At 41.4% G+C, this 26897-nt stretch overlaps 4 protein-coding genes across 9 annotated transcripts in view; 2 read left to right on the top strand and 2 right to left on the bottom strand.

Moving 5' to 3' along the window:
• Positions 1–1200: 1200 nt before the first annotated feature.
• On the bottom strand, positions 1201–11519 carry PHOSPHO2 (phosphatase, orphan 2). 4 transcript variants are annotated; one of them, XM_019290262.2, is made up of 4 exons: positions 11371–11519; positions 11114–11155; positions 3449–3576; positions 1201–2516 (listed from the first exon to the last, which is right to left on the bottom strand). In XM_019290262.2, exon 4 carries the CDS (start codon positions 2512–2514, stop codon positions 1789–1791), a length of 726 nt encoding a protein of 241 aa, XP_019145807.1. In that variant the 5' UTR covers positions 2515–2516; positions 3449–3576; positions 11114–11155; positions 11371–11519; the 3' UTR covers positions 1201–1788. The 4 variants fall into 4 exon arrangements, with proteins under 4 accessions (XP_019145807.1, XP_010405112.1, XP_019145808.1 ...); XM_010406810.3 differs by lacking the exon at positions 11114–11155; XM_019290263.2 differs by lacking the exons at positions 11114–11155; positions 11371–11519 and adding an exon at positions 11014–11071.
• On the top strand, positions 3942–10888 carry LOC104694170 (coiled-coil domain-containing protein 173). Its single transcript, XM_039555075.1, has 10 exons — positions 3942–3963; positions 4076–4207; positions 4383–4591; positions 4832–5005; positions 5100–5296; positions 6203–6359; positions 7371–7510; positions 8345–8537; positions 8861–9025; positions 9529–10888. The coding sequence occupies exons 1-10, from the start codon at positions 3942–3944 to the stop codon at positions 9736–9738; spliced, it is 1599 nt and encodes a 532-aa protein (XP_039411009.1). The 3' UTR covers positions 9739–10888.
• Positions 11503–19793, top strand: LOC120410272 (coiled-coil domain-containing protein 173-like). Its single transcript, XM_039554783.1, has 6 exons — positions 11503–11853; positions 12636–12792; positions 13799–13938; positions 14213–14405; positions 14962–15126; positions 15803–19793. Exons 1-6 carry the CDS (start codon positions 11756–11758, stop codon positions 15902–15904), a joined length of 855 nt encoding a protein of 284 aa, XP_039410717.1. The 5' UTR covers positions 11503–11755; the 3' UTR covers positions 15905–19793.
• Positions 19794–20740: 947 nt separating this feature from the next.
• The window catches only part of PPIG (peptidylprolyl isomerase G), a 29266-nt gene continuing 23109 nt past the window's right edge, over positions 20741–26897 (bottom strand). For all 3 annotated transcript variants that reach the window (XM_039554779.1, XM_039554780.1, XM_010406809.4), the window contains exon 13: positions 20741–26853. In XM_039554779.1, coding sequence (XP_039410713.1) covers positions 25734–26853 — 1120 coding nt within the window. In that variant the 3' untranslated portion in view covers positions 20741–25733. The remainder of the gene's footprint in view (positions 26854–26897) is intronic.

Here is a 26897-nt window from a genome sequence, read left to right as displayed (position 1 = left end):
AGTGGCAACAACTTAAACCCCAAAGTAACATATGAAATTGCCCTGTGCAAGAGACATAACCATTCTTTTGTATGACCTGTAAACCAGACAATTTAAACCTGCCACAACCTGAGACCCACCAGTCCTTAGATATCTTTATGCCCTTGCACAAGACAACAGGGCAAGATCCCAAATATGAACATCTCAGACAGCTATCAAATATCCATCACTAAAGCAAGGCTCCTGAGAACTCTATCACTTTGGACATCTTAGGCAACAGACTGCTCAACGCAACCATCTAAAATACAGTAAAACATGTGAGGCAAGGAAGGAAGTACACAAAGGAAATTTATATAAACTATCAGCCTGAAAACAGGCAAGACCACTCAAAAATCTTCAATTAAGGAAAAAGAAAGTAGTGACATCATTAAATGTCTGTGAGAAAATGAGAATAATGTTGCACGGAAAACAAAGGAAGACAGATACGGCAACTGCAGGCTGCTCAGCTACACCTCAGTCATCTACAGCTGAGGTGCTGTGAAAGTTGGACTGATCTCTGTTATTAAAGCACTTAAGCTAAAAGTGACCTCAGTTTAATAGCAGACTACATCATCATTTTGAACCTTTTCTGGGATATAAGAACTCAAAACATTTGGCATGAAAACACATTAACTTTAATGTGACTTATTTTTAATGCCTTTATATGCACAGTCCAACACTTGGGGCTCATTGTCAGTGGTAAAGAGAAAGACTGCATGTTCATAAACGATTCTTTAAAACTACTTCGACAGAACAATTCTGTTTAAAAGTTAAAATGGACATAGACGTTTCCTTGCAGCCTGTAAGAGATCGTACTATAGATATAGATGAGAATGAATAGGTAAAATCAGTGTAAACATGTATATATATGTACCATTCTATGGGCCTCTGCACTGCAGCAGAAACCAAGGAGGAAAAAGGCATTTGGCTGACTCAGAGCTGTCAGCATGGAAGATCAAACCAGTGTCAGCTCTGTACAGAGTGGCAGCAGCACATTGTCAGGGCAGTAGTCAGAATGGGAGAGAGACTTCAAATAAAAGAGCAACATCCTTACAGCTTTCCAGAAGAGAAAGGGTCTGACAGGCCAAAGGCTGACACCTACACTTGTGTCTACTCTCTCCAGGCCCTTACAACAACAGGTGCCTAAAGACACACAGGCCCAGCAGAATACATGACACAAACTAGTTGTTTTGCATTTGTCAGTGACAGCAACTTTTATTGTCTTTACAATACAAGATAATACAAACTGTTAAAAAGTAATTTTGTTTGGTAAAATATTTAGTGGATTGAAAATATAAATGCATCTTTGGATTAAACAAGATTACAAGCAAATAATTTGCCATCAGATCAAAGAAGTATAAAAGCCAACAGCTCCAGAACCATGCTCCTGGCACCTAATGTTTTCCAAGTAAATAATTTCATTCTTTTGAGCAGTAATCCTACTCCTTCCCCTAAGTGTGTGGGACTGCAAAGGTCAGTTATAAAGTTGGTAAAGGGTTGGAGGGGAGGGACTAGACTAAAAATAGTGACAAGTCCTGTCCTAACCCCTCTTCTCCACTTATGCTGGAATCTGTACTATGTTAGAAGGCTGTTTTTACTTCACTTTCCCATTATTACCAGGATTGAACATGAACAGTTTTATGTTGTATTTAAAAAAAAATTCTTTCAGATAATACCCCAATTTTACAATTTTGAGCTGTTACATGCATGCAGTTTTTCTGTCCCAGGAAGTTAAAATGTAACTGCATCAGTTGTCTGTTATAATTTGAATCATTTCTTTATAAGTAGTTTCAGGTAAGACATAATGTCAGTTGCAGATGACCAAACCAGAACAGAACACTGTACAGGACTGAGACTTTGGGCCAGTTGAGAAATCTTTTTCTCCAAGGTATACCCCTGCCTGGGCATAGCAATGTCATTCTTCTTCAAAAACATTACTGGACATAAGTCATTCCCACCATCACCTATATATACAATTTGTGTATAACTTACTCCTCGCTCCAACTGTTTATCTAGAAATTCTTTTAAAACTTTCCTTTTGCAAAGGTTTTTAGGGCACTTTGCACAATGATGAGCATGGAAGTGCTGTACAGTAAGATAGCCAGTACTGCTGAATGCTGCAGGGTTTGTAAACACTTCATCAAACACTTTATGGAAGTCAGAAGCTTTCAAAATCCAGTCAATAAATACTGTATTAGAATCTGAAACAATTATACAATCAAACAACTCTTTGTTCTCGCCAATAAATCCCAGAAGATCTATCATTCCCGCAGTGAAAGGAATTGTTGTCATAGTTCTTTTCATCTCATCTTCTTTGACACCATTGTCTCCCAAGTAGACAAAGACTCTGCCCATATATTCTGTCCAGTGTCCTGGTTGGTAAGAGTTTCTTAATCCATTAGGAAGTTTTCTCTCAGGAGCACATCTCACAATCCAGGTGTCACTATTTTCATCTATGATTGTATGGTCAAAATCAAAAACCAACAGAAATTTCATAGCTGTGAGAAAATAGTTTCCAAAACAGACAAAAAAGAAAATTATTTATATAAAGACGAGTACTATATTCCTACCCTGAACTTGTGCTCAGAAGAGAAAAATTCTGGAAGAAAATATCTGAACAAAATAAACTATTTATAACCACTACCATGATGGGAAGTTATGCTGCAGCTAAAAATGCAGTCTGTAAAAGCCAAAGTTCAGTGTCCAACTTCTGTTTAAAATAATTACTGTGACAGTAGCTAAATTCATGCTCCAGTTACTAATACTTGCTAACACAGCACCAATCTTCCGGTACTCACGCCATCAGTTTGAGCAGATACTAATTTCTCCATCAGCATTTGCCAATGCAACCAAACTGGGATTCTCCTGGCAAAACGTCTCAATAGGTATTTCAAAAGGAAACGTCCACCGAACAGATGGAGCCTGCTCCTCCAAGGAGGCCGCACTAATCAAAGCAGCCAACGAAACGAAATGCAGCCATTTGCGAAGCTAAATCTGCCGACCCGTGACGAGCAGGCCAGCGCAGCCCCGGGCCCGCAGCCAGTGCCCCCACAGCAGAGCAGCCGCGCCGGCGGGGCCGTACCCGCGGGGCAGCCCCCGAGGGGCCGGGGCCGGGCCCGTGAGGGGAAGGGGCAGCGCCCGCGCGCTCCGCCCGCGCCGTCACGTGACCGCGCGCGGCCCGGTCGCCCGGCAACGGCCCCGCGGCCCGGGAAGATGGCGGCGGCAGCTGCGCGGCGGCAGCGGCGGCGCGGCGCCCGTGAGTGTGGCTGCCCCGCGGGCAGCGGGACCCGGCGGGAGGGCAGCGCCGAGCCCGCGGCCGCACGGCTCCGGGGGGCCCTACGGGTGCCCAGCGTGACTCCCCCAAAGCTCCCCCAGCTGCAGACGGCGAGAGGGGCTGTTTCTCCCTAGGAACTGAGTGGAGAGAACTGACCTGAACGCAGCGCAGGTCCGGTAACCTCCAAGGGCAGCAGCTGGGCAAGAACGAGGGGCTTGGCAGTTTCCTGCCTGCAGGGCGCCGCGGCATCAGTGCGCCTTTACTTCTGGCAAGGCTGTCTTCACCTAGGACAGAGGGAGAGGATCAGGTCTGGTCCCTGTCGGGAGACTGGTCAGCAACGGCATCTGGAAAACAGACTTTGACACCGGTGTCACGCTAAGAGAAAGCCTCCTTACCTTTCAGACACGGCGTGTCATTCTACTGCAAATCACACAAACAGACAACTTCTACAGGACGCCACTCTGTACAGAGTGCCATTCCCTTCAAAAATGGTGGTGACACTTGAAAGAGCTTTTCACAAAACCTAGACATCACCTAGAAAAGCTGCATTTATGCCTGCACACGTGTATGTAAGCCTAATGCAACACAGAAATGCTAGTCTTGCCAACAAATCAAGAAACTGTTCAACAACAGATTGATTTCAGTAAATATGATGAGTATGCAGGACAAGGGTAGTAAAGCACAGTCTGTGCCCAAATTGCTGCCTCATCCAGCCAGTAGAATGGCTTTACCAATATTCTCCCTTTCATTTTGGGAATGGTCCCTGCTCCCTGCTGTTCTAAGAATCATGCCCAAGTCCTGCCTGGGAAGTGTGTTACTACAAGCCAAACCCACACATACACACAAACAGGCAAGGGGACATACAAACAGTCCAATCAGTCAGTGCCACCGTCCACGGATATCCACTGGTCACAGGTAGACTACAGATACAGATACCCTATCTTAGCTCTGGGGTTTGGGGATGGGGGACTAACTAATCCTAAGGATAACTTAGTATTGTTACCATGAGAGAATTCAAATCCTGATAGACATTTGATTATTGGATTTTCTGATATCAAGTAACCTTTTATTTTTTCTTCCCTCTGCACAGCACATCATTTGAAAGAAAATAATGTTCTAGATGAGTATTTCCTTCCAAATGAAGCAGATCTTCGTCAGGTAATTGTATTCCCAAAAGCAGAATGGGAAAGGATTCAGGGCAGCACTAGAGAAGCAGCACACATTGATGAGAAGAAAGAACAGGAAGAAGTGCACTGGGACTCCAAAGCTGCTGGAAAAGACCCACCCAATGCCACTGTGGTAAGTACATTTGTAAACAAGGGTAGTCACTTTTATATATACAAAACCACTCATAGTAACATTTCTTGGTGTACTCCCTTTGTTTAACATTTGCTTTTGAATATGTATTTTAACTAAATGCCATTTAAATGCATTTAATATCTAACATAAACATTTACTTTTTTTACTTAAAGCTAAAATGCAAAATAAAAAACCAATCCAAAAATTTAAATGTGATTTCTAATTTTGTCTGCACTGTAGAGCCTGATACAACAGAAACTTCAAGCCAAAAAATTACGTGAAGAAAAGGAAGAGGAAGAAAGAAAGTTACTTGATTTAGAAGAAGCACAGTTTCAAGCAGCAAAACGGAAGGAGGTTATCGATCGTGTAAAAACCTACCTAGGTTATCAAGACGACAGAATGAGACAGTTCCATGTTTGTTGACAACTTATATTTTTAAAATTGAAATTGTACTGAATGTCTTTAAAGACTTCTGAACATGAAAATGACTTTAAATGTTCTCTTGCAGAGTGCACTTCTACTTACTAAGGTCCTAAAAGAAAGAGATGCTCAAGTTGAATTTCAAAAGTCCAGATTAGCTGACAGCAAAAAGAAGGATTATGAAGAAGGGCAACGTCAATTTAAAGAATACATTCTCAGCGAGCAAGAAAAAGCACATCAGCATTATATGAATCAACAGGCACTACGCAAAGATCAGCTAGAACAGTAAGTAATAATTAAAAACAACCCTACTTCATTATTTACTTAAACTCTTCTAAAAATACATTCTATGAGGTTTTTACAGAAACTTACTAATAATTTGATTCACAAATGCCACTCTTTTAAAGGAAGATCACAGGAGATCTTGCCCAAAATGGAAAAGCTATATGCCTTTTTAGTTGCCAACAATCTGCATGCAAAATCACCTCTGGCAAACATCAGCAGGTTTTAGTCAATTCACTATCCATATGTTGTTAATGAATTTTAGGTGTATTTCTTAGTTTTTGTTCCAGACAAGGAAAAGGTTAAATTAGATTTTCCATTTACCCATAACAAGCTTCCAGACTGCACAACAAGAGAAGGCATTACTGTCACTTCTATTCCTTCTCTCAGCTCTTCTGTAAATCTTACAGAGGGGTCCCTGGTGGTATTTATAGGACTGGCCCTGGTGGTCTGATAGAGGAATCAAATTTCCCGAGGCAGAGGAAGGGTTCACAGTCTGGTCTTACATAATCCAGGCACAACACATGAATCCTTGCAGAAGTTAGTATAGAACACTACCAGCTTAAGCTGCTGTCTGCATGCCTGGAAGGAACACAGGTATGGTGGGTCATACTGGGAAATCTTGTTCTCCAAGGATGCTGCAGATATAGGCCAGAGTGTTACCAATGCAGTGGTGCTAATGAGTCATCCAGCTAAAAATTGTCACCACGAGACTGCTAACTGTGAGCATACCATGTAACTCATTTCTACCAGGGCTACCATTACCAACAGTCATGCTGTTATTCACCTCTGATATTCTACATACCTTCAACTCAAAGTATCATATTCCTTACTGCAAGGTACCTATGGTTATGCAGTTCATTACTTCATGCAGTTCCTAGACCATTTATTCACCTTTTTCCAATTCAGAATAAAAGAGCGTGAGCATCAGGCAGATCTGGCCAAACAAGAAAACAAAAGAGAAGAAGAAGAAATACAGAGATCGATCCAATTGTACCAACTGGAAATTCAGAGAAAAGAAGAAAAGAAACACGAGGAAAAAGTTGAACGCAGGAGGCTGTATCACGTAAGTAGCAGCAAAGCAGACAGTTCAAAATGCTTGTTTCATCTCGGCTGTGATGGTTGGACTCAGCCCACAAATACAGGGGTCTACTGGCAACAGGGGGTTTGCTGAGAGCTTTAGTAGCATGGATCAAATGCCTACCCTGCCAGTTGCAGGCCATGTCTTTCCTCTGTGCTTTTGAGAAAGACCTCTTGGAGGCCACTCCTGTTGTCTGAAGAGATGTTGGCACTTGATGCTTTGACTGGTTTATGGTTAAAGATTTGGCTGTAGACATCATGGAATATCTCCTTGACTTGAGAACTGGATTTAAGTTTCACATTCCTGCTGTTTGAAGCCCATTTTTCTTTGTTAGAAAGAGGGACTAGACAGAGACAGAATGTATCTGTTGAACTTCACTTTATGATTGGAGAGGTTTAGGAATTTAGCCAAGACCTGCTGCCATCTCATTTCATCTTTAAAGGCATCCTACTAAGTACAAACAAGAAGTGCCTCAGAACAGTTCTGGCTAGCATGCAAAAGACAGTTGGTTTTTTACATAGAGGTATAGAAACCTCCTCTTCAGCTGTGTTTTGGATTAAGCTCTTAGACTGGGATAGTTTTGGATGAGGTGGGGCCAGGAGCTGAATGATCTGTGTGTGGTGGTTGGACAGTCCCCTGCCACTCACCGTCCCTGTTGCCCACGTGTGTCAGTGGGAGGAGCATGGAATAATGTTCTCTGCATCTCACAGCAATTTTTTTGTGCAATGGACCTGAGAAGCAGCTGTTTGATGCTCAATTCCTTTTCCCCATCCTCACATCTACCTCCTCTTGATGCATGTCTGAATAGGGAGGCAGAAGTAAGTGGAAGCATCCCTTTCCTGTCTTCTCTCTCCTTTCCTGAGAATCCCTTTCCTCTCTTCTGTTTTTGAAAGAAACTTGAGGGGGGGGAATAGGGTGTGATTCCTGTAAGCTGCTACCCCAGGTCCAGATATTCTACATGTCATCTGTTACATCAGGACAATTTTGCCCATACAGGAGTATGTAAATGACCAGAAAATAATCAAAGCAATAGAGGAACAAAAACAAATGGAAGAAGATGATCGGATCAAAGCTCATTTTAAAGCAAAGGAAATTATTGCCAATATGAGAAAAAAGAAAGAAGCTGAAATGCGTAGGTAGGTACAATGCTAGGGTATAAATTATAAATAATCTAAAAATTATACTGTAGTTGTTCTCAGATCATTCAGACTAATGATGTGACACAATCAACAGTTGTTCTAAAAAGTTATTCTAAATTCTACTAATAGGGAAAGCAGGGAATTCAGGAGAAAAAGGAAATTTTTTCACAGGTTCCTTAGTAAGAGTGTGAGGGAGCAATCTCTCCACCCTTCAAAGTACAGAGGCTTATGAAAGTGCAAAGCTTTGCACCAGTGTATTGGGAAAAGTGATTTTCCATATGGCCTGCCCAACCTCCAACTCCTCAACAATTAAAGACAATTAAGATCCTTGATGAAAATATTTATGACAATAGCTGTATTTCTCTGAGACAGATCAAGAAAAATTATTTGACTTCTTAACAAGGCACATACATGAATTAACTACCTCATGGTCTTATTAAGGGGAGATATTTTATCAATTTAACATTGAGGGTACAACATGATGATACCACTGAGTCAATCTAAGAGTTTTCTTCCCTTCCAGCTTCTGGCCAATACTTCCAACATTCCTCTCCTGATGGCAAGATGCTAGGTGGAATCCTTACTGAGTGATCCAGCTCATTATTGCAACAGAAACTAGTGATACAAGAATACGGGGAACATTTATTTGCTAAATCAGATTATATAAAAATAAACAAAACAGGAGGAACAGGAGATCATAAGTTGGGTGGGTGGGCCAGCCTGTGTGGCAAGAGGAGGGAACTCTAGAAGCAGGATTGCTGAGTTTGGTACCTTCAGGTAGACCCAGGTGTGTTGCCCTGGTATGTTACGGAAGCTCATGTTCTTCTGCAGACTAGCACAGGAACGACAAGACAAAATGATTCATCGATTAGCTGAACACATGGGTGAGGGATTAAAGATGGAAGGTGTTCGACTGGCTAGAGATGTTGCAAGAATAGAAGCTGAACAAGAAAAAAACCGCAAAGAGAAAGAAGCAAAACAAAAGGCTGCCCTTGAATCTATTGCTGAACACAGAGCCACTGTGGTAAGAAATTTGGGCTGATCTTACTTCTGCTTACTCCAGCCAAGGAGCCTGACCCAGATCACAGTTGGTGACTCTGGTGCCATGCATCAGCAGGCTTCAGCAAGTCTGCTGACACCTTCCTGGAGCCCCCTCTCCCTTTCCCCCTTCCGTGTTGGGCACACATCTGCCAGGGCTGCTGAAAACCCTGGGCTTGGACACTGGCCAGCCACAGTGACCGTGCTTATCAGAGCGCTGATACAGGGCTGCTTCTGCAGAGAGATACCACTTCCAGCTTAGCAGGCCAGCTCCTTGGTTAACTTTTTTGTGTGTTTTGTAAACTACAGATGAAGATGAAGGAGGAAAAGGAGAGACAGGAAAAAGAAGAGGCTGAAAAAGAACGTGATGTGTTAATGGAAAATGCTCGCATCTACCAGGAAATGGAAAACACCAAAAAACATGGACGACACGAGGCAAACAGAGAAGTACAGAAAATTCAGATCCAGCAAATGGTAAATAGAAGAGCTGTACCCTGTTAATCCCTTCAGAAAGAAGCATGCATCTAAACCAATAGCACTAGCTCCTGCTAAGAGAAAGAGAGGAAGTTTGCTGTTTTGTTTGGATTTTTTGTGTTTGTTGGGTTGTTTTTAATCACGTGTACTTGGCATATGCTGGTGTTGGGGACCAGCCTCTTCAGAGTATTGGTGCCAATCAAGGCTGGTTTGCAAGGATAGATCACGTCCTGTTCTGTGCTAAATGTTCTACTGCTACTTTCCTGTATCTTCTGGGCAGGTCATCAAAGAGCAGCAGCTAATGCTGATGTTCACTCAGCTATTTAATGTACCCTTTCTGGGGCCATATGGCAGGGGAGAGAGATGTGGGGAGGGATGGTAAGTGCCAAGTATCAACTAAGAATGCTGCAGACCTTCTGTAAGCTTTTATCCTCTCTCAGCTTTAGATGATGGTGATGTTGAGAACAAAATAGTAAGCTTTATTATTCCCTTTTCTTCATCAGGCTGAAAAGCAGGCAAGAAAAGAGCAGGAAAAGCAAGCAGAATTGGACTATGATGCTCAGAGAGAGGCTATTGCACTTTCTAAAAAGCATGAATTTCAGAAATATGCAAAGCAAGTAATCGAAACAGAGTCCAAGACTACACATCATCTTTATCCTCTTCTCAAAGCATGCAAAGGTGAAAGAGGACTTGGACATGGGCCATTTTTCTGAGAAGATAAGAAATAAATACTAGTTTCCAAACATATAATTCCAGGTTGGGACCCAGTTACCTTGTTGTAGCTGTAATGCTGCTCAAGAAGCAAAACCATGAAATAACGTTTAAACTATCCACCAAGGAAAGGCAGAAGTTGTTTTCAAGTTAAAAAAATATGCTTTTGAACCTTACAGGCAGAGTTACACTGTAAATGATTTATATCAAATATATACCATGAATCTGGAGCCCATTTGAAAAAATAAAAGATTGCCATATAAGGGGTTATATTCTCAAAAATCCCCAGCTTGTGTTTCATGAATGTTAGTTTATTTGAGACAGGAATTCATGTTATATAATTGACTGTCACTGTAACCTATTCCAGCCAAAAGTGCACTATTTCTTTTATATTTTTAATATTCATTGTTCTAAAAATTCACTGTCCCAGGTTTTTCAGGTCTACACTATGAATTCCCACGGCAAATAGTCACATTTCTCACTAGTCTACTTGCAGTTAATTATTCCCCATAATTGAAAAGACCAAACCAAAACAACAACAGTGGAAGAAAAAAAGAGAACATATGTGAAAGTTAGAATAGTTATGGTGTGCTGTTTTGGTAGCATTTTGCAACTATGTCTGAAAAACGAATGTCATTATATAAATTAGTTTTATTACTTGAAAATATTAATGTGATTTTATCACAGCCCTTAAAAGGTCACCAAAGAGTCAAATAGGTCCTGATATAGCTGTAAATAGGGCCTACAAAATCAGCACATCAACAGGATACAACATGGTTGGGCTGTTCTTTTAAAAAGACTAACAGCAATTCAGTCTGTGGTAAATAGATGTGATCTAAAATTGTATCTCAGATTTCTCAGCAGATTTACTCAGCAACACCCAAGCCACAGACTCAACTCCCTCCTTAAGCTTAGGTTTCTTTGGTGAAATGTTGACATCATCTCCTTGCCTTGGACTGTTGGGGTTCCTGCAATGACTTCCTCCACCAGTACCGTGGGCTTTAAACAGGGTATCCCTCTATCCAGGTGCCCACTGGAAACAAAGTCCAAGAAACCTGAAGCTTTGTTTTGTTGTGCTCTACAGCTGCCAGTCTCTGCTGGGCAAACTAGAAAATAATACAAGCCCTTAAATAAAAAGGATGGTTGCCAATATTTTAGTTTTGAAAGTGAGTCTTTGGTGTATCCTCAAATTCCTCAGCCTAGCTACCGAAAGCAGCAGGCCTTGGAGAAAGACAGGACTTCGAGGAAGATGTGAGGCTACCCCGGAAGCAAGGTACCTCTAGCAAGGTGAGGGCCAAGCAGAACTGGCTTTACTTCTCCTACACTAAAAACGCTGGGTGTAAGGTGGATGTTGTCCTTCCCAGGTGCAGCAATCACCTTCTCGAGGAGTCTCTTCCAGGCAAGGCAAGGGATGAATTCCTGGAAGGAGAGGGAGGCCCAACCTCCTCATCCAGCTCCCAGGGCCGCCAAGGGCTCTAGGCCCCCGCAACAGGCAGGCCTGGAGGGGCGAAGGTTCGTGTGAGGCGCGGCAGCGCACAGAGCCAGGCCGAGCTGCACGGCGCCGGCGAACCGGCGGGAGCGGATCGCGGCCGGAGCAGAAGGACACAGGCGGAGGGGCCATTTCAGCCTCTTACCAGGTACAGGCGCGCCGCGGGGAAAGGAGTTGTTCACGAACTGGCTGCGGAGAAGGGCCTGGTCTCCCGGTCAGACTGGCTTCCTTGCTTCCCCTCGTGAGTGACACAGAGGGCAGTGCCCGCCCGCAGCTCCCGGGGGCGGGGCTGGGCAGGGCGCGGTGCCGCTCCAGCACTCGCGACGCGGCACCCGCCGCCCACTCCGGTGCCATTCTCCCGCCTCGGCGCCGGGGCGTTCCCGCGGACGCTGCTCGCTGTGGCCACCGCCTTTGAGCGGGGCGGCGGAAGAAGCCCCGATTTCCCGGGAGAAGCGGGCCGTCGGCGAGGATCCCTCCTTCTCTCTCGGCAGACGTTCCGTCTCCGCAGAAGCGGCGAAGAAGGGCCGACGATGGACCGCGATGGGCCGGACGCCGCCCGCCAGGACGCAGAGAGGGAGCATGGCCGCTACTTGAGCCGCCGGGCCGTGGCCCAGGAGCAGCTGGCGCAGTGAGTCAGGCGGCGGGGCCCCGGGAGTGGGGCGGGGGACGGTTTGGGTTAGAAACCTTCCCGTGGCCAGCCCGGCCCGGGCGGGACCCGGCTGCACGGCCCGCGGGAAGGGCGGCTCTCTGGCGCTAACCCGCGTGCCATGCCCGGGGCTGCGTGGCTCACTGCTTTTGAACGAGGCTTTCAGAACATCCTCACGTCGTGGATGGAAAACCTGTCACCTTTCCTCACTCTGTGGTTCCTCCATAACTGTTCTCCAGCTTCAGAAACGTCTCTTGCTGTCAGGGGCTATGTGTATCCTAATACATCCAACAAGACTGGCTCAACTCTGGCACTGAGAGCATGTGGCTTGTCTCATTATTGCTGCTTCCCCAGCCTAGAAGCCTTCACACTTCCAGCTAGCATGGGCATCGTAGCCTTGTCTTGCACAGTGCTGTGTGTACTGCTTAGAAGACTGCTTGCTGGCAAGGGCCCAGGTTGTACAGGGAGTGGGATAACAATTAAACTGGCTAATCAAATTCAGTCTAATATTTGAGTCCATACACTGGTCATATTCGCTTTTGCTAGTACAGACTTCCCTAGCACCCTCAGACGAACTGACCTTTGGCCAGAGAATTTGGAGCTAGCTTATAGAAACTGATTCTGGTTTTGATCTCTGATATTTTACTTCAAAGTGTCAGGAATTTTTACTGTTAAGGTGCCTGTAGATGTGCATAATCTGTATCTGTTCATTATTACTTCATGTTGTCCCTAGATCATTTATTCACTTCCCTTTTCTGATTCAGAATAAAGGAGCACAAGGATCAGGCAGATTTGGCCAAACAAGAAAAGCAAAGAGAAGGGGAACAAATACAGCGATCACACGACTTGTACCAACTGGAAATTCAGAGAGAAAAAGAAAAGGAACAGGAGAAAAAAGTTGAATGCCAGAGGCTGCATCATGTAAGTAGCAGGAAAGCAGACAGTTCAAAATGCGTATTTCACCTTGGCTGTGATGGCTGGACTTGGCCAACAAATAAAGAGGCCTGTGGGCAACAGGGTCTTTGCTGACAGTTTTAGCAGCATGGGATCAAATGCCTACCCTGTCAGTTGCAGACCATGTCTTTCCTCTGTGCTTTTGAGAAAGGCCTCTTGGCAGTTGCAATGTGGCACCTGAGCTTTGACTGGTCTACAGTGGACAAAGTCTGCTAGAGTCAGCAAGGAGATTGTCCTTGACTTGAGAACTGGATTTAGGTTTCATGTACTTGCTCTAAGTCCATTTTTCTTTGTTAGAGAGAGGGAATAGCCTGAGGATGACAATATCTTTTAAACTTGGTGATGACCTACTTACCACATGTACTGTTTCCCTGCCAATGCCTGCTTGAGCAGGGAAACTGAAGTAGAGGTTCTGTGATGAGTCATTTGCCATGTAAGGGAGTAAAAGGAGAGAATTCCCGCTAAAACCCTACTTGCTTTTTTTCCTTCCATACTCCTCACCCCAAATATACAAATTTTCCCCCATTTCCCCCCAACCTTGTATATGCAACAAAAGCTATACATACTGCCAAGCTATACAAGTGCCATTTCTGAGTCATTACAAAATGCCTTATGCTTTACATTTTGATGGTTCTACAGACTTAGTGTTTGAGCCCTTCAGAGCCTGCACCATATGAATGATATACAGGATGGGAACAGTACAGTTGGAGACACTGGGAAGGTAGAGCAGAGAATATAAAGATATTCTAAGCCTGGGGCTGCAACCACATACTAGTTTTACTTTTGTTGTAGTTTGTGATAAGTAGATCATGAGAATTTTATCTCTGGGTTTCTATCTTCTATAGCTTCTCTACTGATATAAAGAACTCCTTATTATAGGCTAGGCCTGAAGTATTTGCTAGAATTTGGTTTTAGTTCATGTTTCCAAAATCTCATTCTACATGAAAATAAAAGTAGTTTTCCATTTAAACAGGAATATGTAGCTGAACAGAAAATATTTAAAGCTGAAGAGAAACAAAAAGAAGACAAAGATGATGATCGGATTAAGGCTTATATTAAAGGAAAAGAAATGATGGCTGATCTGACAAGAGAAAAACATGCAGAGACTAACAGGTGGGTCCAGGGATAATTTTCAGTGTTAAGATTCAAACTTGCAATTTCATTTTGTGACAAACATTATTCTCAGCAAAACTTCGATGCAAGCAAGTTTTCTGTAATTAAAATTTGAAGTAGAAAGTGCAGAAAAAATGCCTGCCGGTTCCAGTAGTAATTGGTGCTGTTGGGGGTGGAAGTAGGATTGCTGGTGTTAGAAGCAACAGTTACCAGTTGCCTCTGGTAATCTGAGCAGATGTCCTGGTATGTTACAGTAGCTCATGTTCTCCTGCAGGATGATACAGAAGCATAAGGACAAAGCTTTTGAACAATTAACTGCACAGATGAATGAGGCATTTAAGGTTGAAGATGATCGTCTTGCTAGAGGAGCTGCAGAGGTAGAAGTTGAGTACCAAATGAAAAACAAAGAGAAAGAAAGAAAAAAAAAGGCTGCCATTGAATCTATTGAAGAACACAGAGCCACTGTGGTAAGAAGTGTGGGCTATTCTTGCTCTTCTGTCATATACTTGTATGCAAGAATAGTGTTTGGAAATGCCATAGTTTCTAGTTCAGTCATCTGGAGTAAGACACACATGCAGGTTCTCACCAGGTGCTTCTCATTTATCATCTACAGTTTTAGAACTAAATCCTTAAGAAAGGTGCAAGCAGTGTATGTGGTGATCCTCTCGTCAAAAAAAATTAGACTTGGAAGGCTCTGTAATTCTTCATAATTTGTGCAAACTCTGCACTGCTTAGTCCAGCTGAGGAGCCTGACCCAGATCACAGTTGGTGACTCTGGTGCCATGCATCAGCAGGCTTCAGCAAGTCTGCTGACACCTTCCTGGAGCCCCCTCTCCCTTTTCCCTTCTGTGTTGGGCACACATCTGCCAGGGCTGCTGAAAACCCTGGGCTTGGACACTGGCCAGCCACAGTGACCGTGCTTATCAGAGCGCTGATACAGGGCTGCTTCTGCAGAGAGATACCACTTCCAGCTTAGCAGGCCAGCTCCTTGGTTAACTTTTTTGTGTGTTTTGTAAACTACAGATGAAGATGAAGGAGGAAAATGAGAGACAGGAAAAAGAAGAGGGTGAGAAGGATCGTAATCAGTGGATGACAGAAGATGGCATCTACCTGGAAATGGAAAAAGCCAAGAAACAGAGACAACGTGATGCAAACATGGAAGTACAGAAAATTCAGATCCAGCAAATGGTAAACAGAAAAGCTGTACCCTGTCAGCCCCTTCAGAAAGGAGCACACTTCTAAACCCATAGTACTAGACATCTTGGCTAGAAGAGAAAGAGGAAGGCTGCTGTGGGTGTGATGGACGTGTTTTTTGTTTGGTTTTTACCTGTATGCACTACAGCTGCTGATTTTGGAGAGGTGACTGACTGTACCCATGGACCAAAAGCAGCTTGTTTGTGGAGTGAGAAGGTTACTGCTGAAAAGTTGATAGTGCATGATACACGTTTCAGAGGTTTATGGACCTCCTCTTAGAGCAGTAGAACAGAAGCCTCTTCCAGGCTGACTTGGCCCATGTGAGTCAGGGAGGATTACTGTGAGGGCTGGTAATAAGAGATCAACAATGACAGATCAGATCCTGTTCTGTGCCATTATGACATTTTTTCAACCATGCACTGCTGTCCTCCTGTATCTTCTGGGTAGGTCACCAACGAGCAGCAGCTAATGCTGATGTTCACTCAGCTATTTAATGTACCCTTTCTGGGGCCATATGGCAGGGGAGAGAGATGTGGGGAGGAATGATAAGTGCCAAGTATCAACTAAGAATGCTGCAGACCTTCTGTAAGCTTTTATCCTCTCTCAGCTTTAGATGATGGTGATGTTGAGAACAAAATAGTAAGCTTTATTATTCCCTTTTCTTCATCAGGCTGAAAAGCAGGCAAGAAAAGAGCAGGAAAAGCAAGCAGAATTGGACTATGATGCTCAGAGAGAGGCTGCTTTTCATCAGGATCGAGCATATCGGAGATAAAGACAGTGAGTAACTGAATCAGTGCCATTACTGGATGTCACTTCTATTCTCTCCAAACATTCAAGGAAGGAACAAGATGTGGGCTTCCTAATTAGGACAACTGCAAGAATGGTGGAGTGGATATATCTGCAGTATTAAATCCAGTAAAAATTGGGGGGTGGGTGAAGATGGTTGATGCAATTCTGTCCATGTTCTTCCTGCCACATGTACATGAGCCCCCAGCTTGCTCAGGACTGACCAAACACTTGGCATTTTTCTAGGACTATTAGACCCTGCTTTGGCCCTCAAAGCTCTGCCTGAGGGCAGGGCAAAGAACTCTCCCAAGGGCCAGCACAGACTCAGTTATTGTCTTAGTCAGTCCTGCTGTGGTCTGGGATTAGTCACTCTTTTTGGATGGAAGAACATGGCTGGGTGGAGCTGACTGACTGTACCCATGTCAGTTAGCAGGGCCCATTATTCTGTAATGTGAACCAAAGCACAGTAAGTAGGAACAATGAAGACTTGTTTCAAAACCTCACTTCTGACCTAAAATAAAAGGCTAACATTGCTGCACTATCAACTAAAAGTCACAGAGTTCTCTCCAATTATCTTGGAGTAATTAATTTTGGAAATTATATATTACAAAAAGCAACATAGCAATTAACTTGTGAAATTGTCCCTCAATACTTTTTTCCTTAGTTCACTAGTGAAAAATTTATTTCCTTCTCTCTGAGCCAGTGCTCATTTTATTACACCAAGCTTTTTTTCAGCAAGCAGAAATGGAAACTTTTATTAAAGCCTTTTGATGGCAGAAGCTGGAGCCTTAAGAAGTATTGACTACAGCAGGAGTGGTGCTGAAATCTGCAGAGCTCGATAATGCTCCAAATGCATCGCTAAGTGCAAATTTCCACATGCTCACTACTATGCAATTGGTGAGTTAAATGGATTTTTAGTCTACCTCCACAGCAGCAAGAAACAAAGTGGATTGCAGCCTCATTTCCTACTCAGCTTCCAGAAATGTCCTGTTCTGCAGATTACATATGTCTGCATTTGAAGTCTACAGCCTTCTTCCATCGGGTTTATACTCCTTTTACTTTGAACATCTACAGAAAAACCATCGAACTAAAGTACCAGAAAACAACTCTTCATTTCAGTACACCTAGAGTAAAGTGGTAAAATTTTACCTAGAGTAAAATTACACCCGTGTAATTTTAAAGCATGTTGGCTAAATACAGATCTAGTTACCCAAATTCAGCATGAAAAAAATACAGCAGCAATCATTATCTCAGTTTATTCTATTGACTTTGAGATGCACATGCTTTGTATGCTTGTTTTAAATAACTAATTCTAGTTAGTAATTTTCTGTAAAACCTCTATAAAGCATAGTGTGGTGACACTAGATCAGAATGGCTAGAGGTGGTGGAATGTTGCTGGTGAAAGGAGTCCTCTGTAAGGCAGGAGGCTGTTCTAGCTGCTCACCAGAGTCCTTTGCAGCTGCCATTCGAAGATAGTAACAAAATATAGGGAGATCAACTGCAGGTGATAGAAGGGAAGTTGTTGACCTGGAAGAATCCACTAATTGAGAGGTATCTCTCATTTAATGCCTAGGGCCGCTCTTGTATTAGCTATTAGCTAGAGTCACCATTCCTGAAGGTATTTAGATGTGTAAATGGTGCTTAGGGACATGGATAATTACTGTTGGACTTCAGTACTAGGTTAACAGCTAGACTTGATCTTAAAGGTCTCATCCAATCTAAATGATTCTATAAAGTTTTAATTAATAGCTAGAAAATCAGAAAATGCTTTGAAAAATAACTTGACTAGTAAACTTTAATTACTGGTTTTGCTCAAAAAAACATTCTCTCAGATATTGTTCTGCTTCAGGACGTTGTAGCAGGTGAGAGTCATAATAGGTATTAGCCTTATTTGAAAGCCAAAACCTTAGAAAGGCAATGCTCAGAGTGACTGAAACAGAGACCTCAAATCTAACTGCATTTTTTCCACACCTGTGATCCAACCCTAGAAGTAGAACAGCAACTTCAGTTTGAACATGTGGGCTTCCAGTGTCCAACATGGTATTCTCCCAACAGTATTTCATCTCATACCTGTGTGGCTCTGGTACACATGTTAAGAGTACTGTTTTCATGGATCTAATACAACTCCTACCTAGGAAATGGAAGAGAACAGCCTTACATCCTAAGGGAATTTGAATTAGTTAACTGTGCGGCTCATTACTGTTAGGTAGTGTTCCAGGTTGGAGTTACTAGATCTATGCAAGTTCTTTTAGCATTACAGTCTTTGCTACCAATCAGCTCTGAGGAAGTTTGAAGAGGATACCTACCTGGAAACAAACTGCCCATGAACAGAAGAGCTGGCACCATGGGACTATTAAGGATGAACATTTTCATGTCCCAATACAGACTTGCTCTATAATTCTGAAAAAGAAAAAAAAAAAATCTTTTTAAAGCTTTCCAGTCATGTTAGGTCAAATAATTTACTCTGTTTCAACAGCTAAATTCTTTCAAATGTCTGTTATTAACTTAGGCCTTTCTGTTATCTCTTGAATGGAAGAGTGCTGTAACTAGTCTCTAATTTTCCTCCTTGTTCTGGCAGTACATCCTTGTCTCTGATACTGAATCATCCTTCCTGTTCTGGCAGCATATTTTTGAGAGACAAAAAAGTCACTACCTCTAAACAGCATGCAAAAATCCCCATAATCAGTGAAGGCTAAGACTGTAGAGGGAGGTGAAGGTGAGAGATGTGAGAAGACCATATGAGATGTCTTCTTTGGAATTATCTTAATTTCTTTCTATTTAAAATCAGTTGTGGTATAGGCTTTGATAAGCTTGTAATGTGTGAAGCCATTGCTTTCACGCTACTGCACTGCCACCACTTCAACCTAAGCTTCTTTTTGTTTTGGTATATCACGGCTTTGATATTACTAGATATTTAAGTGAATACATTTATGATTCAATTCTATCCTCTGATCTTGTAAACCAATCTCTAGTAAGCAGTCTTAAAGCATAAATGTTTGTAGCTTGTTGACACTGTCTTGGATAAACCAGAATGGCACTTCGCTTTTCTGTGGATTCCCTCAGCTCCAATACATTATCCAAAAGTAACAATTGTTAGGTACTGAAGGGCTTGAACATCAGCACTGCAGGTCCAGGAAAATTCAACACTGCATCTCTGTTAACATAATAGTAATTGCCCCCCCACCCCCCAAATGAGTAGCATCTGGTCTGATTTCTTTTCTATGTAAAGGAAAAATAAGCAAAGGTTAGAAAAAAAAAGCAGCATGTACTGGAAGAAGGAAGTGTTACTGAGCAGACCAGGAAAAATCTAACAGCTGGCACAGTGGAAAAGGGCAAAGTTTGGATCTTTGGTAAAGCTTTTAAGTATTTCTGCATTAGTATCATCTACAATCAGTGCATATACAATTAACAGAAGCTACTAATTATACACTTAAACAGTTTCTTTTTTCTTTAGAAATACATCTGACCACTATAGAAGCATCTACAAAGGAATAAGAAGCTAGCTACTCTCTCCTTCCAAGTTCTATGTGCCTGCAAAACCAATCAGTGCCCAACAGCAGAAGCTAACTGTGGACCAAGTTACAAGACATGCTATTTGCCAGAACCTGCCTATACTGAAGCTCAAGAAATAAGTGCCATAGCTTGCAACTGTACTGTAACTAGTCTAATTTTATTATGGAACAAAGCAGTAGATTCTTTTCAGAAAGTCAAGAGGTAACAACCAAAGGTAAACTATCAGTTCACCTGTACTGTACTCCTTGAATATTGCTGGGCCTCCAGGTTTAATTCAAACCTATTTTGACTTCAAAAATATCTTACTGAACAAATAAAATGGAGTACATCTGCCTGTAACAATAAAATCCATGTTGACTGTACCTTTTATTTTTGACTGTTTTCTACTTACTTTTACTTTGGAGAGTGCAATAGAAGGTAGAAATAGTATCTTGAGAAGTTGTGGCATTGGCCGAGTCTTCTAGTCCTTTATGGGAAAGAGATGTCTGCAGCAAGACTGTGTACCTAGCACTCCAGCTAACCTAACTACAGGAAATGGGAAAAACACTTTCTTGTTTTCTCCTAAGCACTCTGCTGCCCAACAGCCAGGCTGTGATATGGCTATAGGCGAGTTTTTGATTGAAAGTTGTTCTTTCACTCAGTTCTATACTGACTGTAGGCTGTGTTACCACCCCATTTACATTCATATTGAACAGATAGTTCTTCTGTAACTAGTGAAAACTACTCTGCTTCACATTCAGACACACACACATGAAGACTTGTATCTTTTCAAGTAAAAGATCATAGTTGGCAACAAGCAGAGTTTGCAATTAAGATAAGACACAAGGTCAGCTTCATTACATGGCTGCATTTTTATGTTACAATATAGACATAATAGACTGTCATTTGCATTGTCATAGCAATTCTTAATTAATCTACTATTTAACACTATCTAACTGGAATAAAAATCTAACTTCACATCTTCAGTAAAAATTTATCGATCATGTCCTGACATCAAATCACTGTGCCTTGTAAATCTGTACACTAAGTATCAGCACTTCAGAAGGCTGGAGGCTGGCCAAGCACATTTACCCTGAGATGAGCTCAGCTGGTCAGAGCATGGTGCTAACAATGCTGAGCTCCTGGGTTTGGTCCCTGTATGGCCCATTCACCTAAGAGCTGACCTTGTAGGACCCTTCCAACTTGGAATATTCCGTGAATTTACAAGCGCAGGTTGCACAGTATGACTTAGAAGTGATTATTTCTCTAAATGCAGAAGATGCTAATACTGCAAGAAGCACATGTGGCAGACATGGAATACACTAACAAATATGCAAAAAAAGCATTTATTTCTGAGAAGTACTTTAGTACACAAGTTATACACTTCAAATCAAGAACTCATTCTCCCAGCTTACAACTGGATCATCTTCCCTGTTATGAACTGTAAATTTCAAAGTATCCAAAACACTAAGATTTATTACAAAATACTCTGCTAAATGCTACATGCACAATACTGCCGGAATAATTAACAATTCTTTTAGCTGAAGGAACCCAATTATCAGCTAGTTCCTCTTACCATTGTTCACAATTTAATATGCCTAAATTCTTTCCAATCCTTTCAACCATTCTTTTCAATAGCAGCTGTGGCTAAATCCACATACAGCCTACCTTTTATAATGGGGATATGTAGCAATGTCTAACTTCCTGCCAAAAATAGCAAGTTTCCTTAAGTACTTTACATGTTGCAAAATTTAAATTCAAAATCAGGGTGCTGCATTAATTCAGTTTATTTAGTCCTTTATATATCTTAGAACTTCCATGAATACAAATATAAGTTTAAAACCAATCATATGCATATTCAGCAGTTCAAGACTTCTCCTCTGAACTTATGCATGTTAACTGCCCTACTAGTTTTATGTGAATAATGACTTTATGATTAAGGAAAGATACTAATTTACTAATTCTTTTACAAAATGTACCTTTACTTTTACGTAGTTGTACTATCTAAACTCATAATTATTTTATATTTTATTACTGCTATTCCTTTTGTAAAATTCCATACTAAAACTAGAAAACTTATTTTCATATGGTATTTTTAAAAAATACCCAAACAAGTGAACATTACTTTTGGCCTTTATACAACAAAGTTTTGTTTAAACAGTGTTCCTAATGACATGAATTGTTCAAGGGTGAGAAGTAAGAGTTAAACTAGAAGTACATAAGCACCAAAATAGAAAGCTAAAGTTTTATGCTAGGTAACTGCAGAACTGTACCAATTAAAATTTTGCAAGATGCAGTTCAAAGACTTTTCAATGTGCATTTTCTTTAATAATTTAGTTAAATACTCCATTAGGAAAATTACTATTTTCAGCAAAAGGAAGGTATGTAACAGTTCTTTACATTTCCATTACACTGACTAGAAGTGTGGCTGACCACCCGCCCCCCCGTAAAAAAAAACCCCAACAAAACCTTCAAAACACCAAAACAAAACCAACAACCCCACAAAAAGAACACTTTCATGGCTGCTGCTTTGATAAAGTATAGTATGTATCTCTTTAGGTTTTCTATTACAAGGGAAGTCCTAAGAGCAGGAATATACATTTTTGCCTGTCAGAAAAGCAGTGAGTCTACTATGCCCCTAGAGGTGTGTCCAAAAATACTTTATTTGCTTCAATAAATCAACAGTTCCAGAAAAGGCAGCTAAACGACTGCTGCTTTTGTTTACATTAACCTAAAATCCATTTGCCAGACTGACACTATTACAAATCAGACATTATTGGGGATCACTGCAAATTCTTCAAGGCATCTGACAAAGAACACTGCAAGAAAAACCTGTAGTCTGGGATTTCAAGTACAAAGTGCAAAGTTTCAGGCTAAAATTCTAATAACCAAATAGAACAAAGGGTTAAAAGGTAACGATTGCTTTTTTCTTTCTTAAAAACAACCAACTGAAACAAACAGAACAACAACTGAAACACTATGGCTGTGTTAAAGAACTAGCAGACAGCAACACATTTTTTACAGGTCATAGTGTCTACATAACTTTACATTCTATCTACCCACACTCAGCAAGAATTTCTGCTTCTGAGTTGATGGCAGTACCCAGAAAATCCAGCATAAAGTAATAGTCTCTTTCTAATAAAGTTTGGAAAGCCACTGCCAGTTATAAATTCAGCATTCCAGGTATTTATATGCTGCACAGTACTAGTAAAATGTCAGCATCTATTGTCAATACAACAGAGAATGCATGTCTAACCTTTGGAAGTTATTTCAAGCCTGTATGGACACTTAAACATACGCTGACAAAGCTAGTCCAATAATCCCTGCCCTCATTTTACATTGGGTCTTGGGGTTCATTAATTCCCTGGAGTAAGATCAGTTCTGGGGTAGCAGCAGAAAAAGCTGTACTCTACTACTTGTTTTCGCATTCACAAGGAAAGACCATGAACATTGTTTTTACTACCGCTGGCATACTTAAATTCTTCCAGATCAGTCCTCTGAGCAAAAGCCAATGAACGACCTGTGACACTGAGCTATACTGTGACTATAGCACAAGGTGGCTGGTGAGGCTGGAAACAGGAAAGCTCTGTTATTGAGCGAAGAAACAGTTCCAGGACTGCAAGAGCAGTAGTCAGTACCTCCTCACAAAGGCAGCAAGAACTGAGTAGTGCTTGGCGACATCTTGCTGTCCCTGGGATTGTGCTTTAGTCCAACCAAGGTCTTAATCAACATTCTCAATTTCCAGTTTGATAAAAGAAAAGCACAAATCTGGTAAACCCTCCCTTGTACAAGACTGCAATTGTGTTTCTGTCTAAACAAAGTGCTCTGCACTAAACCAATGTACCACCAAATATAAATACAGGCAACTGTATCCCACCACCTGCAATTTAGTGTAACCAGCTTTTAAACAAAACCAAAGTACATTAAAACCAAGAAAATGGGCTTTGTGCCACCAACTCAGATGAATTTTTAACGTGCTATGAAAGAATTAAAAGTTCATTTAACTTGTACAAATGATTTTCTGAACTGTAACAAAGTCCATACAAAAGGGTATGCAAGTGCATCTTTTGAAATAAGTAGTTGCAACTGCAAATTACAAGTGGATATAATCTCCATCTTGAGAATTTAAATAAAGACAATTAAAAAAAAATTCTATGGATTGCTGTATTGCTGGACTGCCTGCATTTTCTCCCCTTCTATAGTGACTATAGCAGAGTCACTATAGTTGTGGATTGTTTTGTTTGCATGCTTATACAAGCTTCAGTGATACCGGCAAGAATATTCCCAGTAGTGCAAATAAACTTCTTCAGCAATAGCTTGCTCGTGTGTCAGCCCCATTAAAAATAATGAAACAACATTGCAAACAGTTTTTAAATGAGACTCTGAAGCACATGGCATGCATAGCATAAATGCACGGTTAAGCTGCAACACAATTTTCTGAAGCCTAACTTCCTACCTTTATCTTACTACAGTCCCCCAAAATAGGACTACAACTTCTCCAAAGTCCTACAGAGTTCAGACAGAAGAGATCCACTATACAGGTCTTTGGTTCACTCCTCTAAGTTCTCTTAAATAACAACTGTGTCATCCACCCACATGTGGACCTGGGAACATTTTTAAACATTCTGCATAAAATGACCACTGAAATGCAAAATCCACAGAAGTTTCTAAAACACAAGTAAAAAAGCACTTGACAGCCAAAGCAGCTCCACTTATTATTCTGCTAAAAAGTAACTCTACAAAGTTCTAGTTTTCTTCCTTTAAAAACATTGCTTATGTTGTTCACAATCCTTGGTTTTGTTTTGCTTTCAAGACACAGCTATTTTTCTTTAGAATAACAACTGTCTGGATTACAATGTCAAGCAAGTTTCAGCATTTCTCCTAATCTGCTGTAAACACACACTGATCACAAACTGGATTATAAAGTGAAGACGTTGACAAGCTCGTTACAGTCAAAGCAAGTTGTGTCATCCAGTGAAAGATTTGGCAAAAAAATTCAACTATTACAATATTGTTTTGCTTTGACACAGTGTAAGATTAATGCTTGTCACTTCCCCTCAGGACTTTCAAGATTTGCCAGTCTTAGGTGTGAATAGTTTCTCAAGGACTGGAAGGAGTGTTGGGGTTTGTACCAAATCTATCCTCTATCGGATCACTGCACTGAGTTACCACGAACTGGCTGCTCTTTGGGGATTGCACATACGGGGGCACTGCTGCAGCAACACAAGCCAACCTCCTTCTCTTTCACATGAGGGCGTGGTGGTGAAATACAAACTGGGATGGGACCTAGAGGCAGAAGAGGAAAGCAGAAAAGGGAGGGAATTGGTTTGAGGGACACGCATAGTAGAGAATGAGAAGGAATTCACAGTACGGTCTTCAGAATGAGGGGAAACAGGGAAGAAAGCAAATTTAAGTTAAAAAAAAATATTTAAGAGCATGTCTTAAAGCATGACTTGAAATTGTTTCAACTATTCCAAAAACCAGTACTGGAGCACCGCAAGAGTTTTCTCACGGACTTGTTAAAAACCAAGAGTCGAAAGGATTTCCTGGTTCCTTATTCCGACCCCACTGTAAATTCTGGTAATCTGTTTCATCTCTGTGCATCCACTAATTAAGCGACTGAGGCAGGGTAGTCTGAAGCGTCCATTTCTGCAGCAGACAAACATGAAAGCATGGAATGGAAAAAGGTTACAGGGGAAAAATGTTACACTGATGAGCACTTAAAAATTTTTTTTAGGACAAGGAGTAACTCCCAGACACACACTTACAACATGAAAGAATTCTACTGCTGGCAGAGACAGAAGCACAAACAATAAAGACTTACTTAAATTAATTCACTTTGTGATTACAATAAAAACTAACATAATTTACCTCTATAAATAAATTTCCTTAGGATTTATACCTACTGAAATACAGATGTAGCAAGACTGGAGTAATGGACACCTCGCAATATTCTCCTAGCTTTAAGATGACATGTAGTATATCTGCAGCTTTCTTCTTCATATATGGAACAAGCCTCTTCGCAGGCAGCCATTGCTTGCACTGAACTATGTTCATCAGGTAAAAAATAAAAGTGGCATGGAAGTTCCCTTTCTAGCTGACAACACACAAGAAGGATACATAATCCAATGAAATATTTAAAACACAGCACACTGTATTACACACAATTTGTTTTTCATTTCAAGTTTATTAAAACTTTAGCAGTACAAATGATCCAGGTTTTAGATTATCAAAAGACCAAACTGAAGTCCGCATCTTTAAAAAAGGCGTTCCCCAAAATGTCTCTAAAACTTTGAGACAATGGAAACATTAAGTCCACAAACTCATCCATGCCTGTCATCATCTGTTCCAGGACTTGTTTCACGATCAGACTTTTTATCCTTACTGGGGGCATGATCTCTTTCCTGACTCTTTGATTTTTGGTTTATTTCTTTTTCTGCTGAGGATCTGGTCTTTTCCTTTTCTTTACTGCTGCGTGAATATGATTTTTTTGATTCTCTCTCTTTGCTACTTGGTCTCTTTTTTGAGTCTGGACTTCTATCCTGATCTCTGCTAGACTTCTTATCTCTGCTAGATTCAGGACTACTACTTTCACGGCTTTTTGAACGCCTCTTCCTTTGGCTTTCACTATCATTCCTCTTATATGAGCTTCTACTTTCCCTATTTGAATATCTCTCTCTGTTTCTGCTTTGACTTTCATCCCTCTCTGAACTCCTCGATTCTCTCCTCCTCCTATTTTCTCTTCCTCTGTATTTATCTGGTGTACCTCTCCTTTCTCTGCTTCTTGATCTTCCCCTTCTTCTTGTTTCTCTATCTCTATTCCTTGAATAGTCTTTACTTCTACTGCGATCCCTGTCCCTGCTTCTTGATCTTCCTCTCCTACCCCTATCTCTGCTTTTGCTTCGATCCCGTGTTCTGCTGCTGGAACTGTGTTTTCCTCTAGCATGCTCACGCTCTTTGCTTCTTGACTTGCGTTTCTCCCTGTCTTTGCTCTTCCTATGCTCTTGTTCATTACTTCTTGAGCCTGCTCTTTTACTTCTCTCCTTGCTCCTGCTTCTTTCTTTCTCTCTCCCCCTAGAATCATAGCGCTTTTCTTTTTCTCTACCTTTCTCATGGTCTCTCTCTTTGCTTCTTGATCTTAGTCTCTTTTCATCATGTCTGCTGTGCCTGGAGTCTCTTTCTTTACTTTTTGATTTCTCTCTGCTTTTACTATGGCTTCTAGATTTAGCTCTCTTCTTGGCCTTGCTTTTGTTATGCTTGTCATCTTTTTCTGAATTTCTTCTTGTCTCCCTGTCTTTACTGCTGGATTTGTGATCTTTTTTCTTCTCTTTTTCCCCTCTTCGGCTTGGACTTTCAGAAACTTGCCTGTGGTCTGATATTTTTCTCTCTCTTCCTCTTCCTGGGCTCTTTTGATTATCTTTCTTGGTTTCATTTATTTCACTCCTTGGAGAGAAAAAGATACAATCTTTTAAATGTTTTCAATTGCC

The sequence above is a fragment of the Corvus cornix genome, chromosome 7 (genome assembly GCF_000738735.6).
Source record: "Corvus cornix cornix isolate S_Up_H32 chromosome 7, ASM73873v5, whole genome shotgun sequence".
In the NCBI taxonomy this organism is placed as follows: domain Eukaryota; kingdom Metazoa; phylum Chordata; class Aves; order Passeriformes; family Corvidae; genus Corvus; species Corvus cornix.
This window is presented reverse-complemented; position numbering and strand designations above follow the sequence as displayed.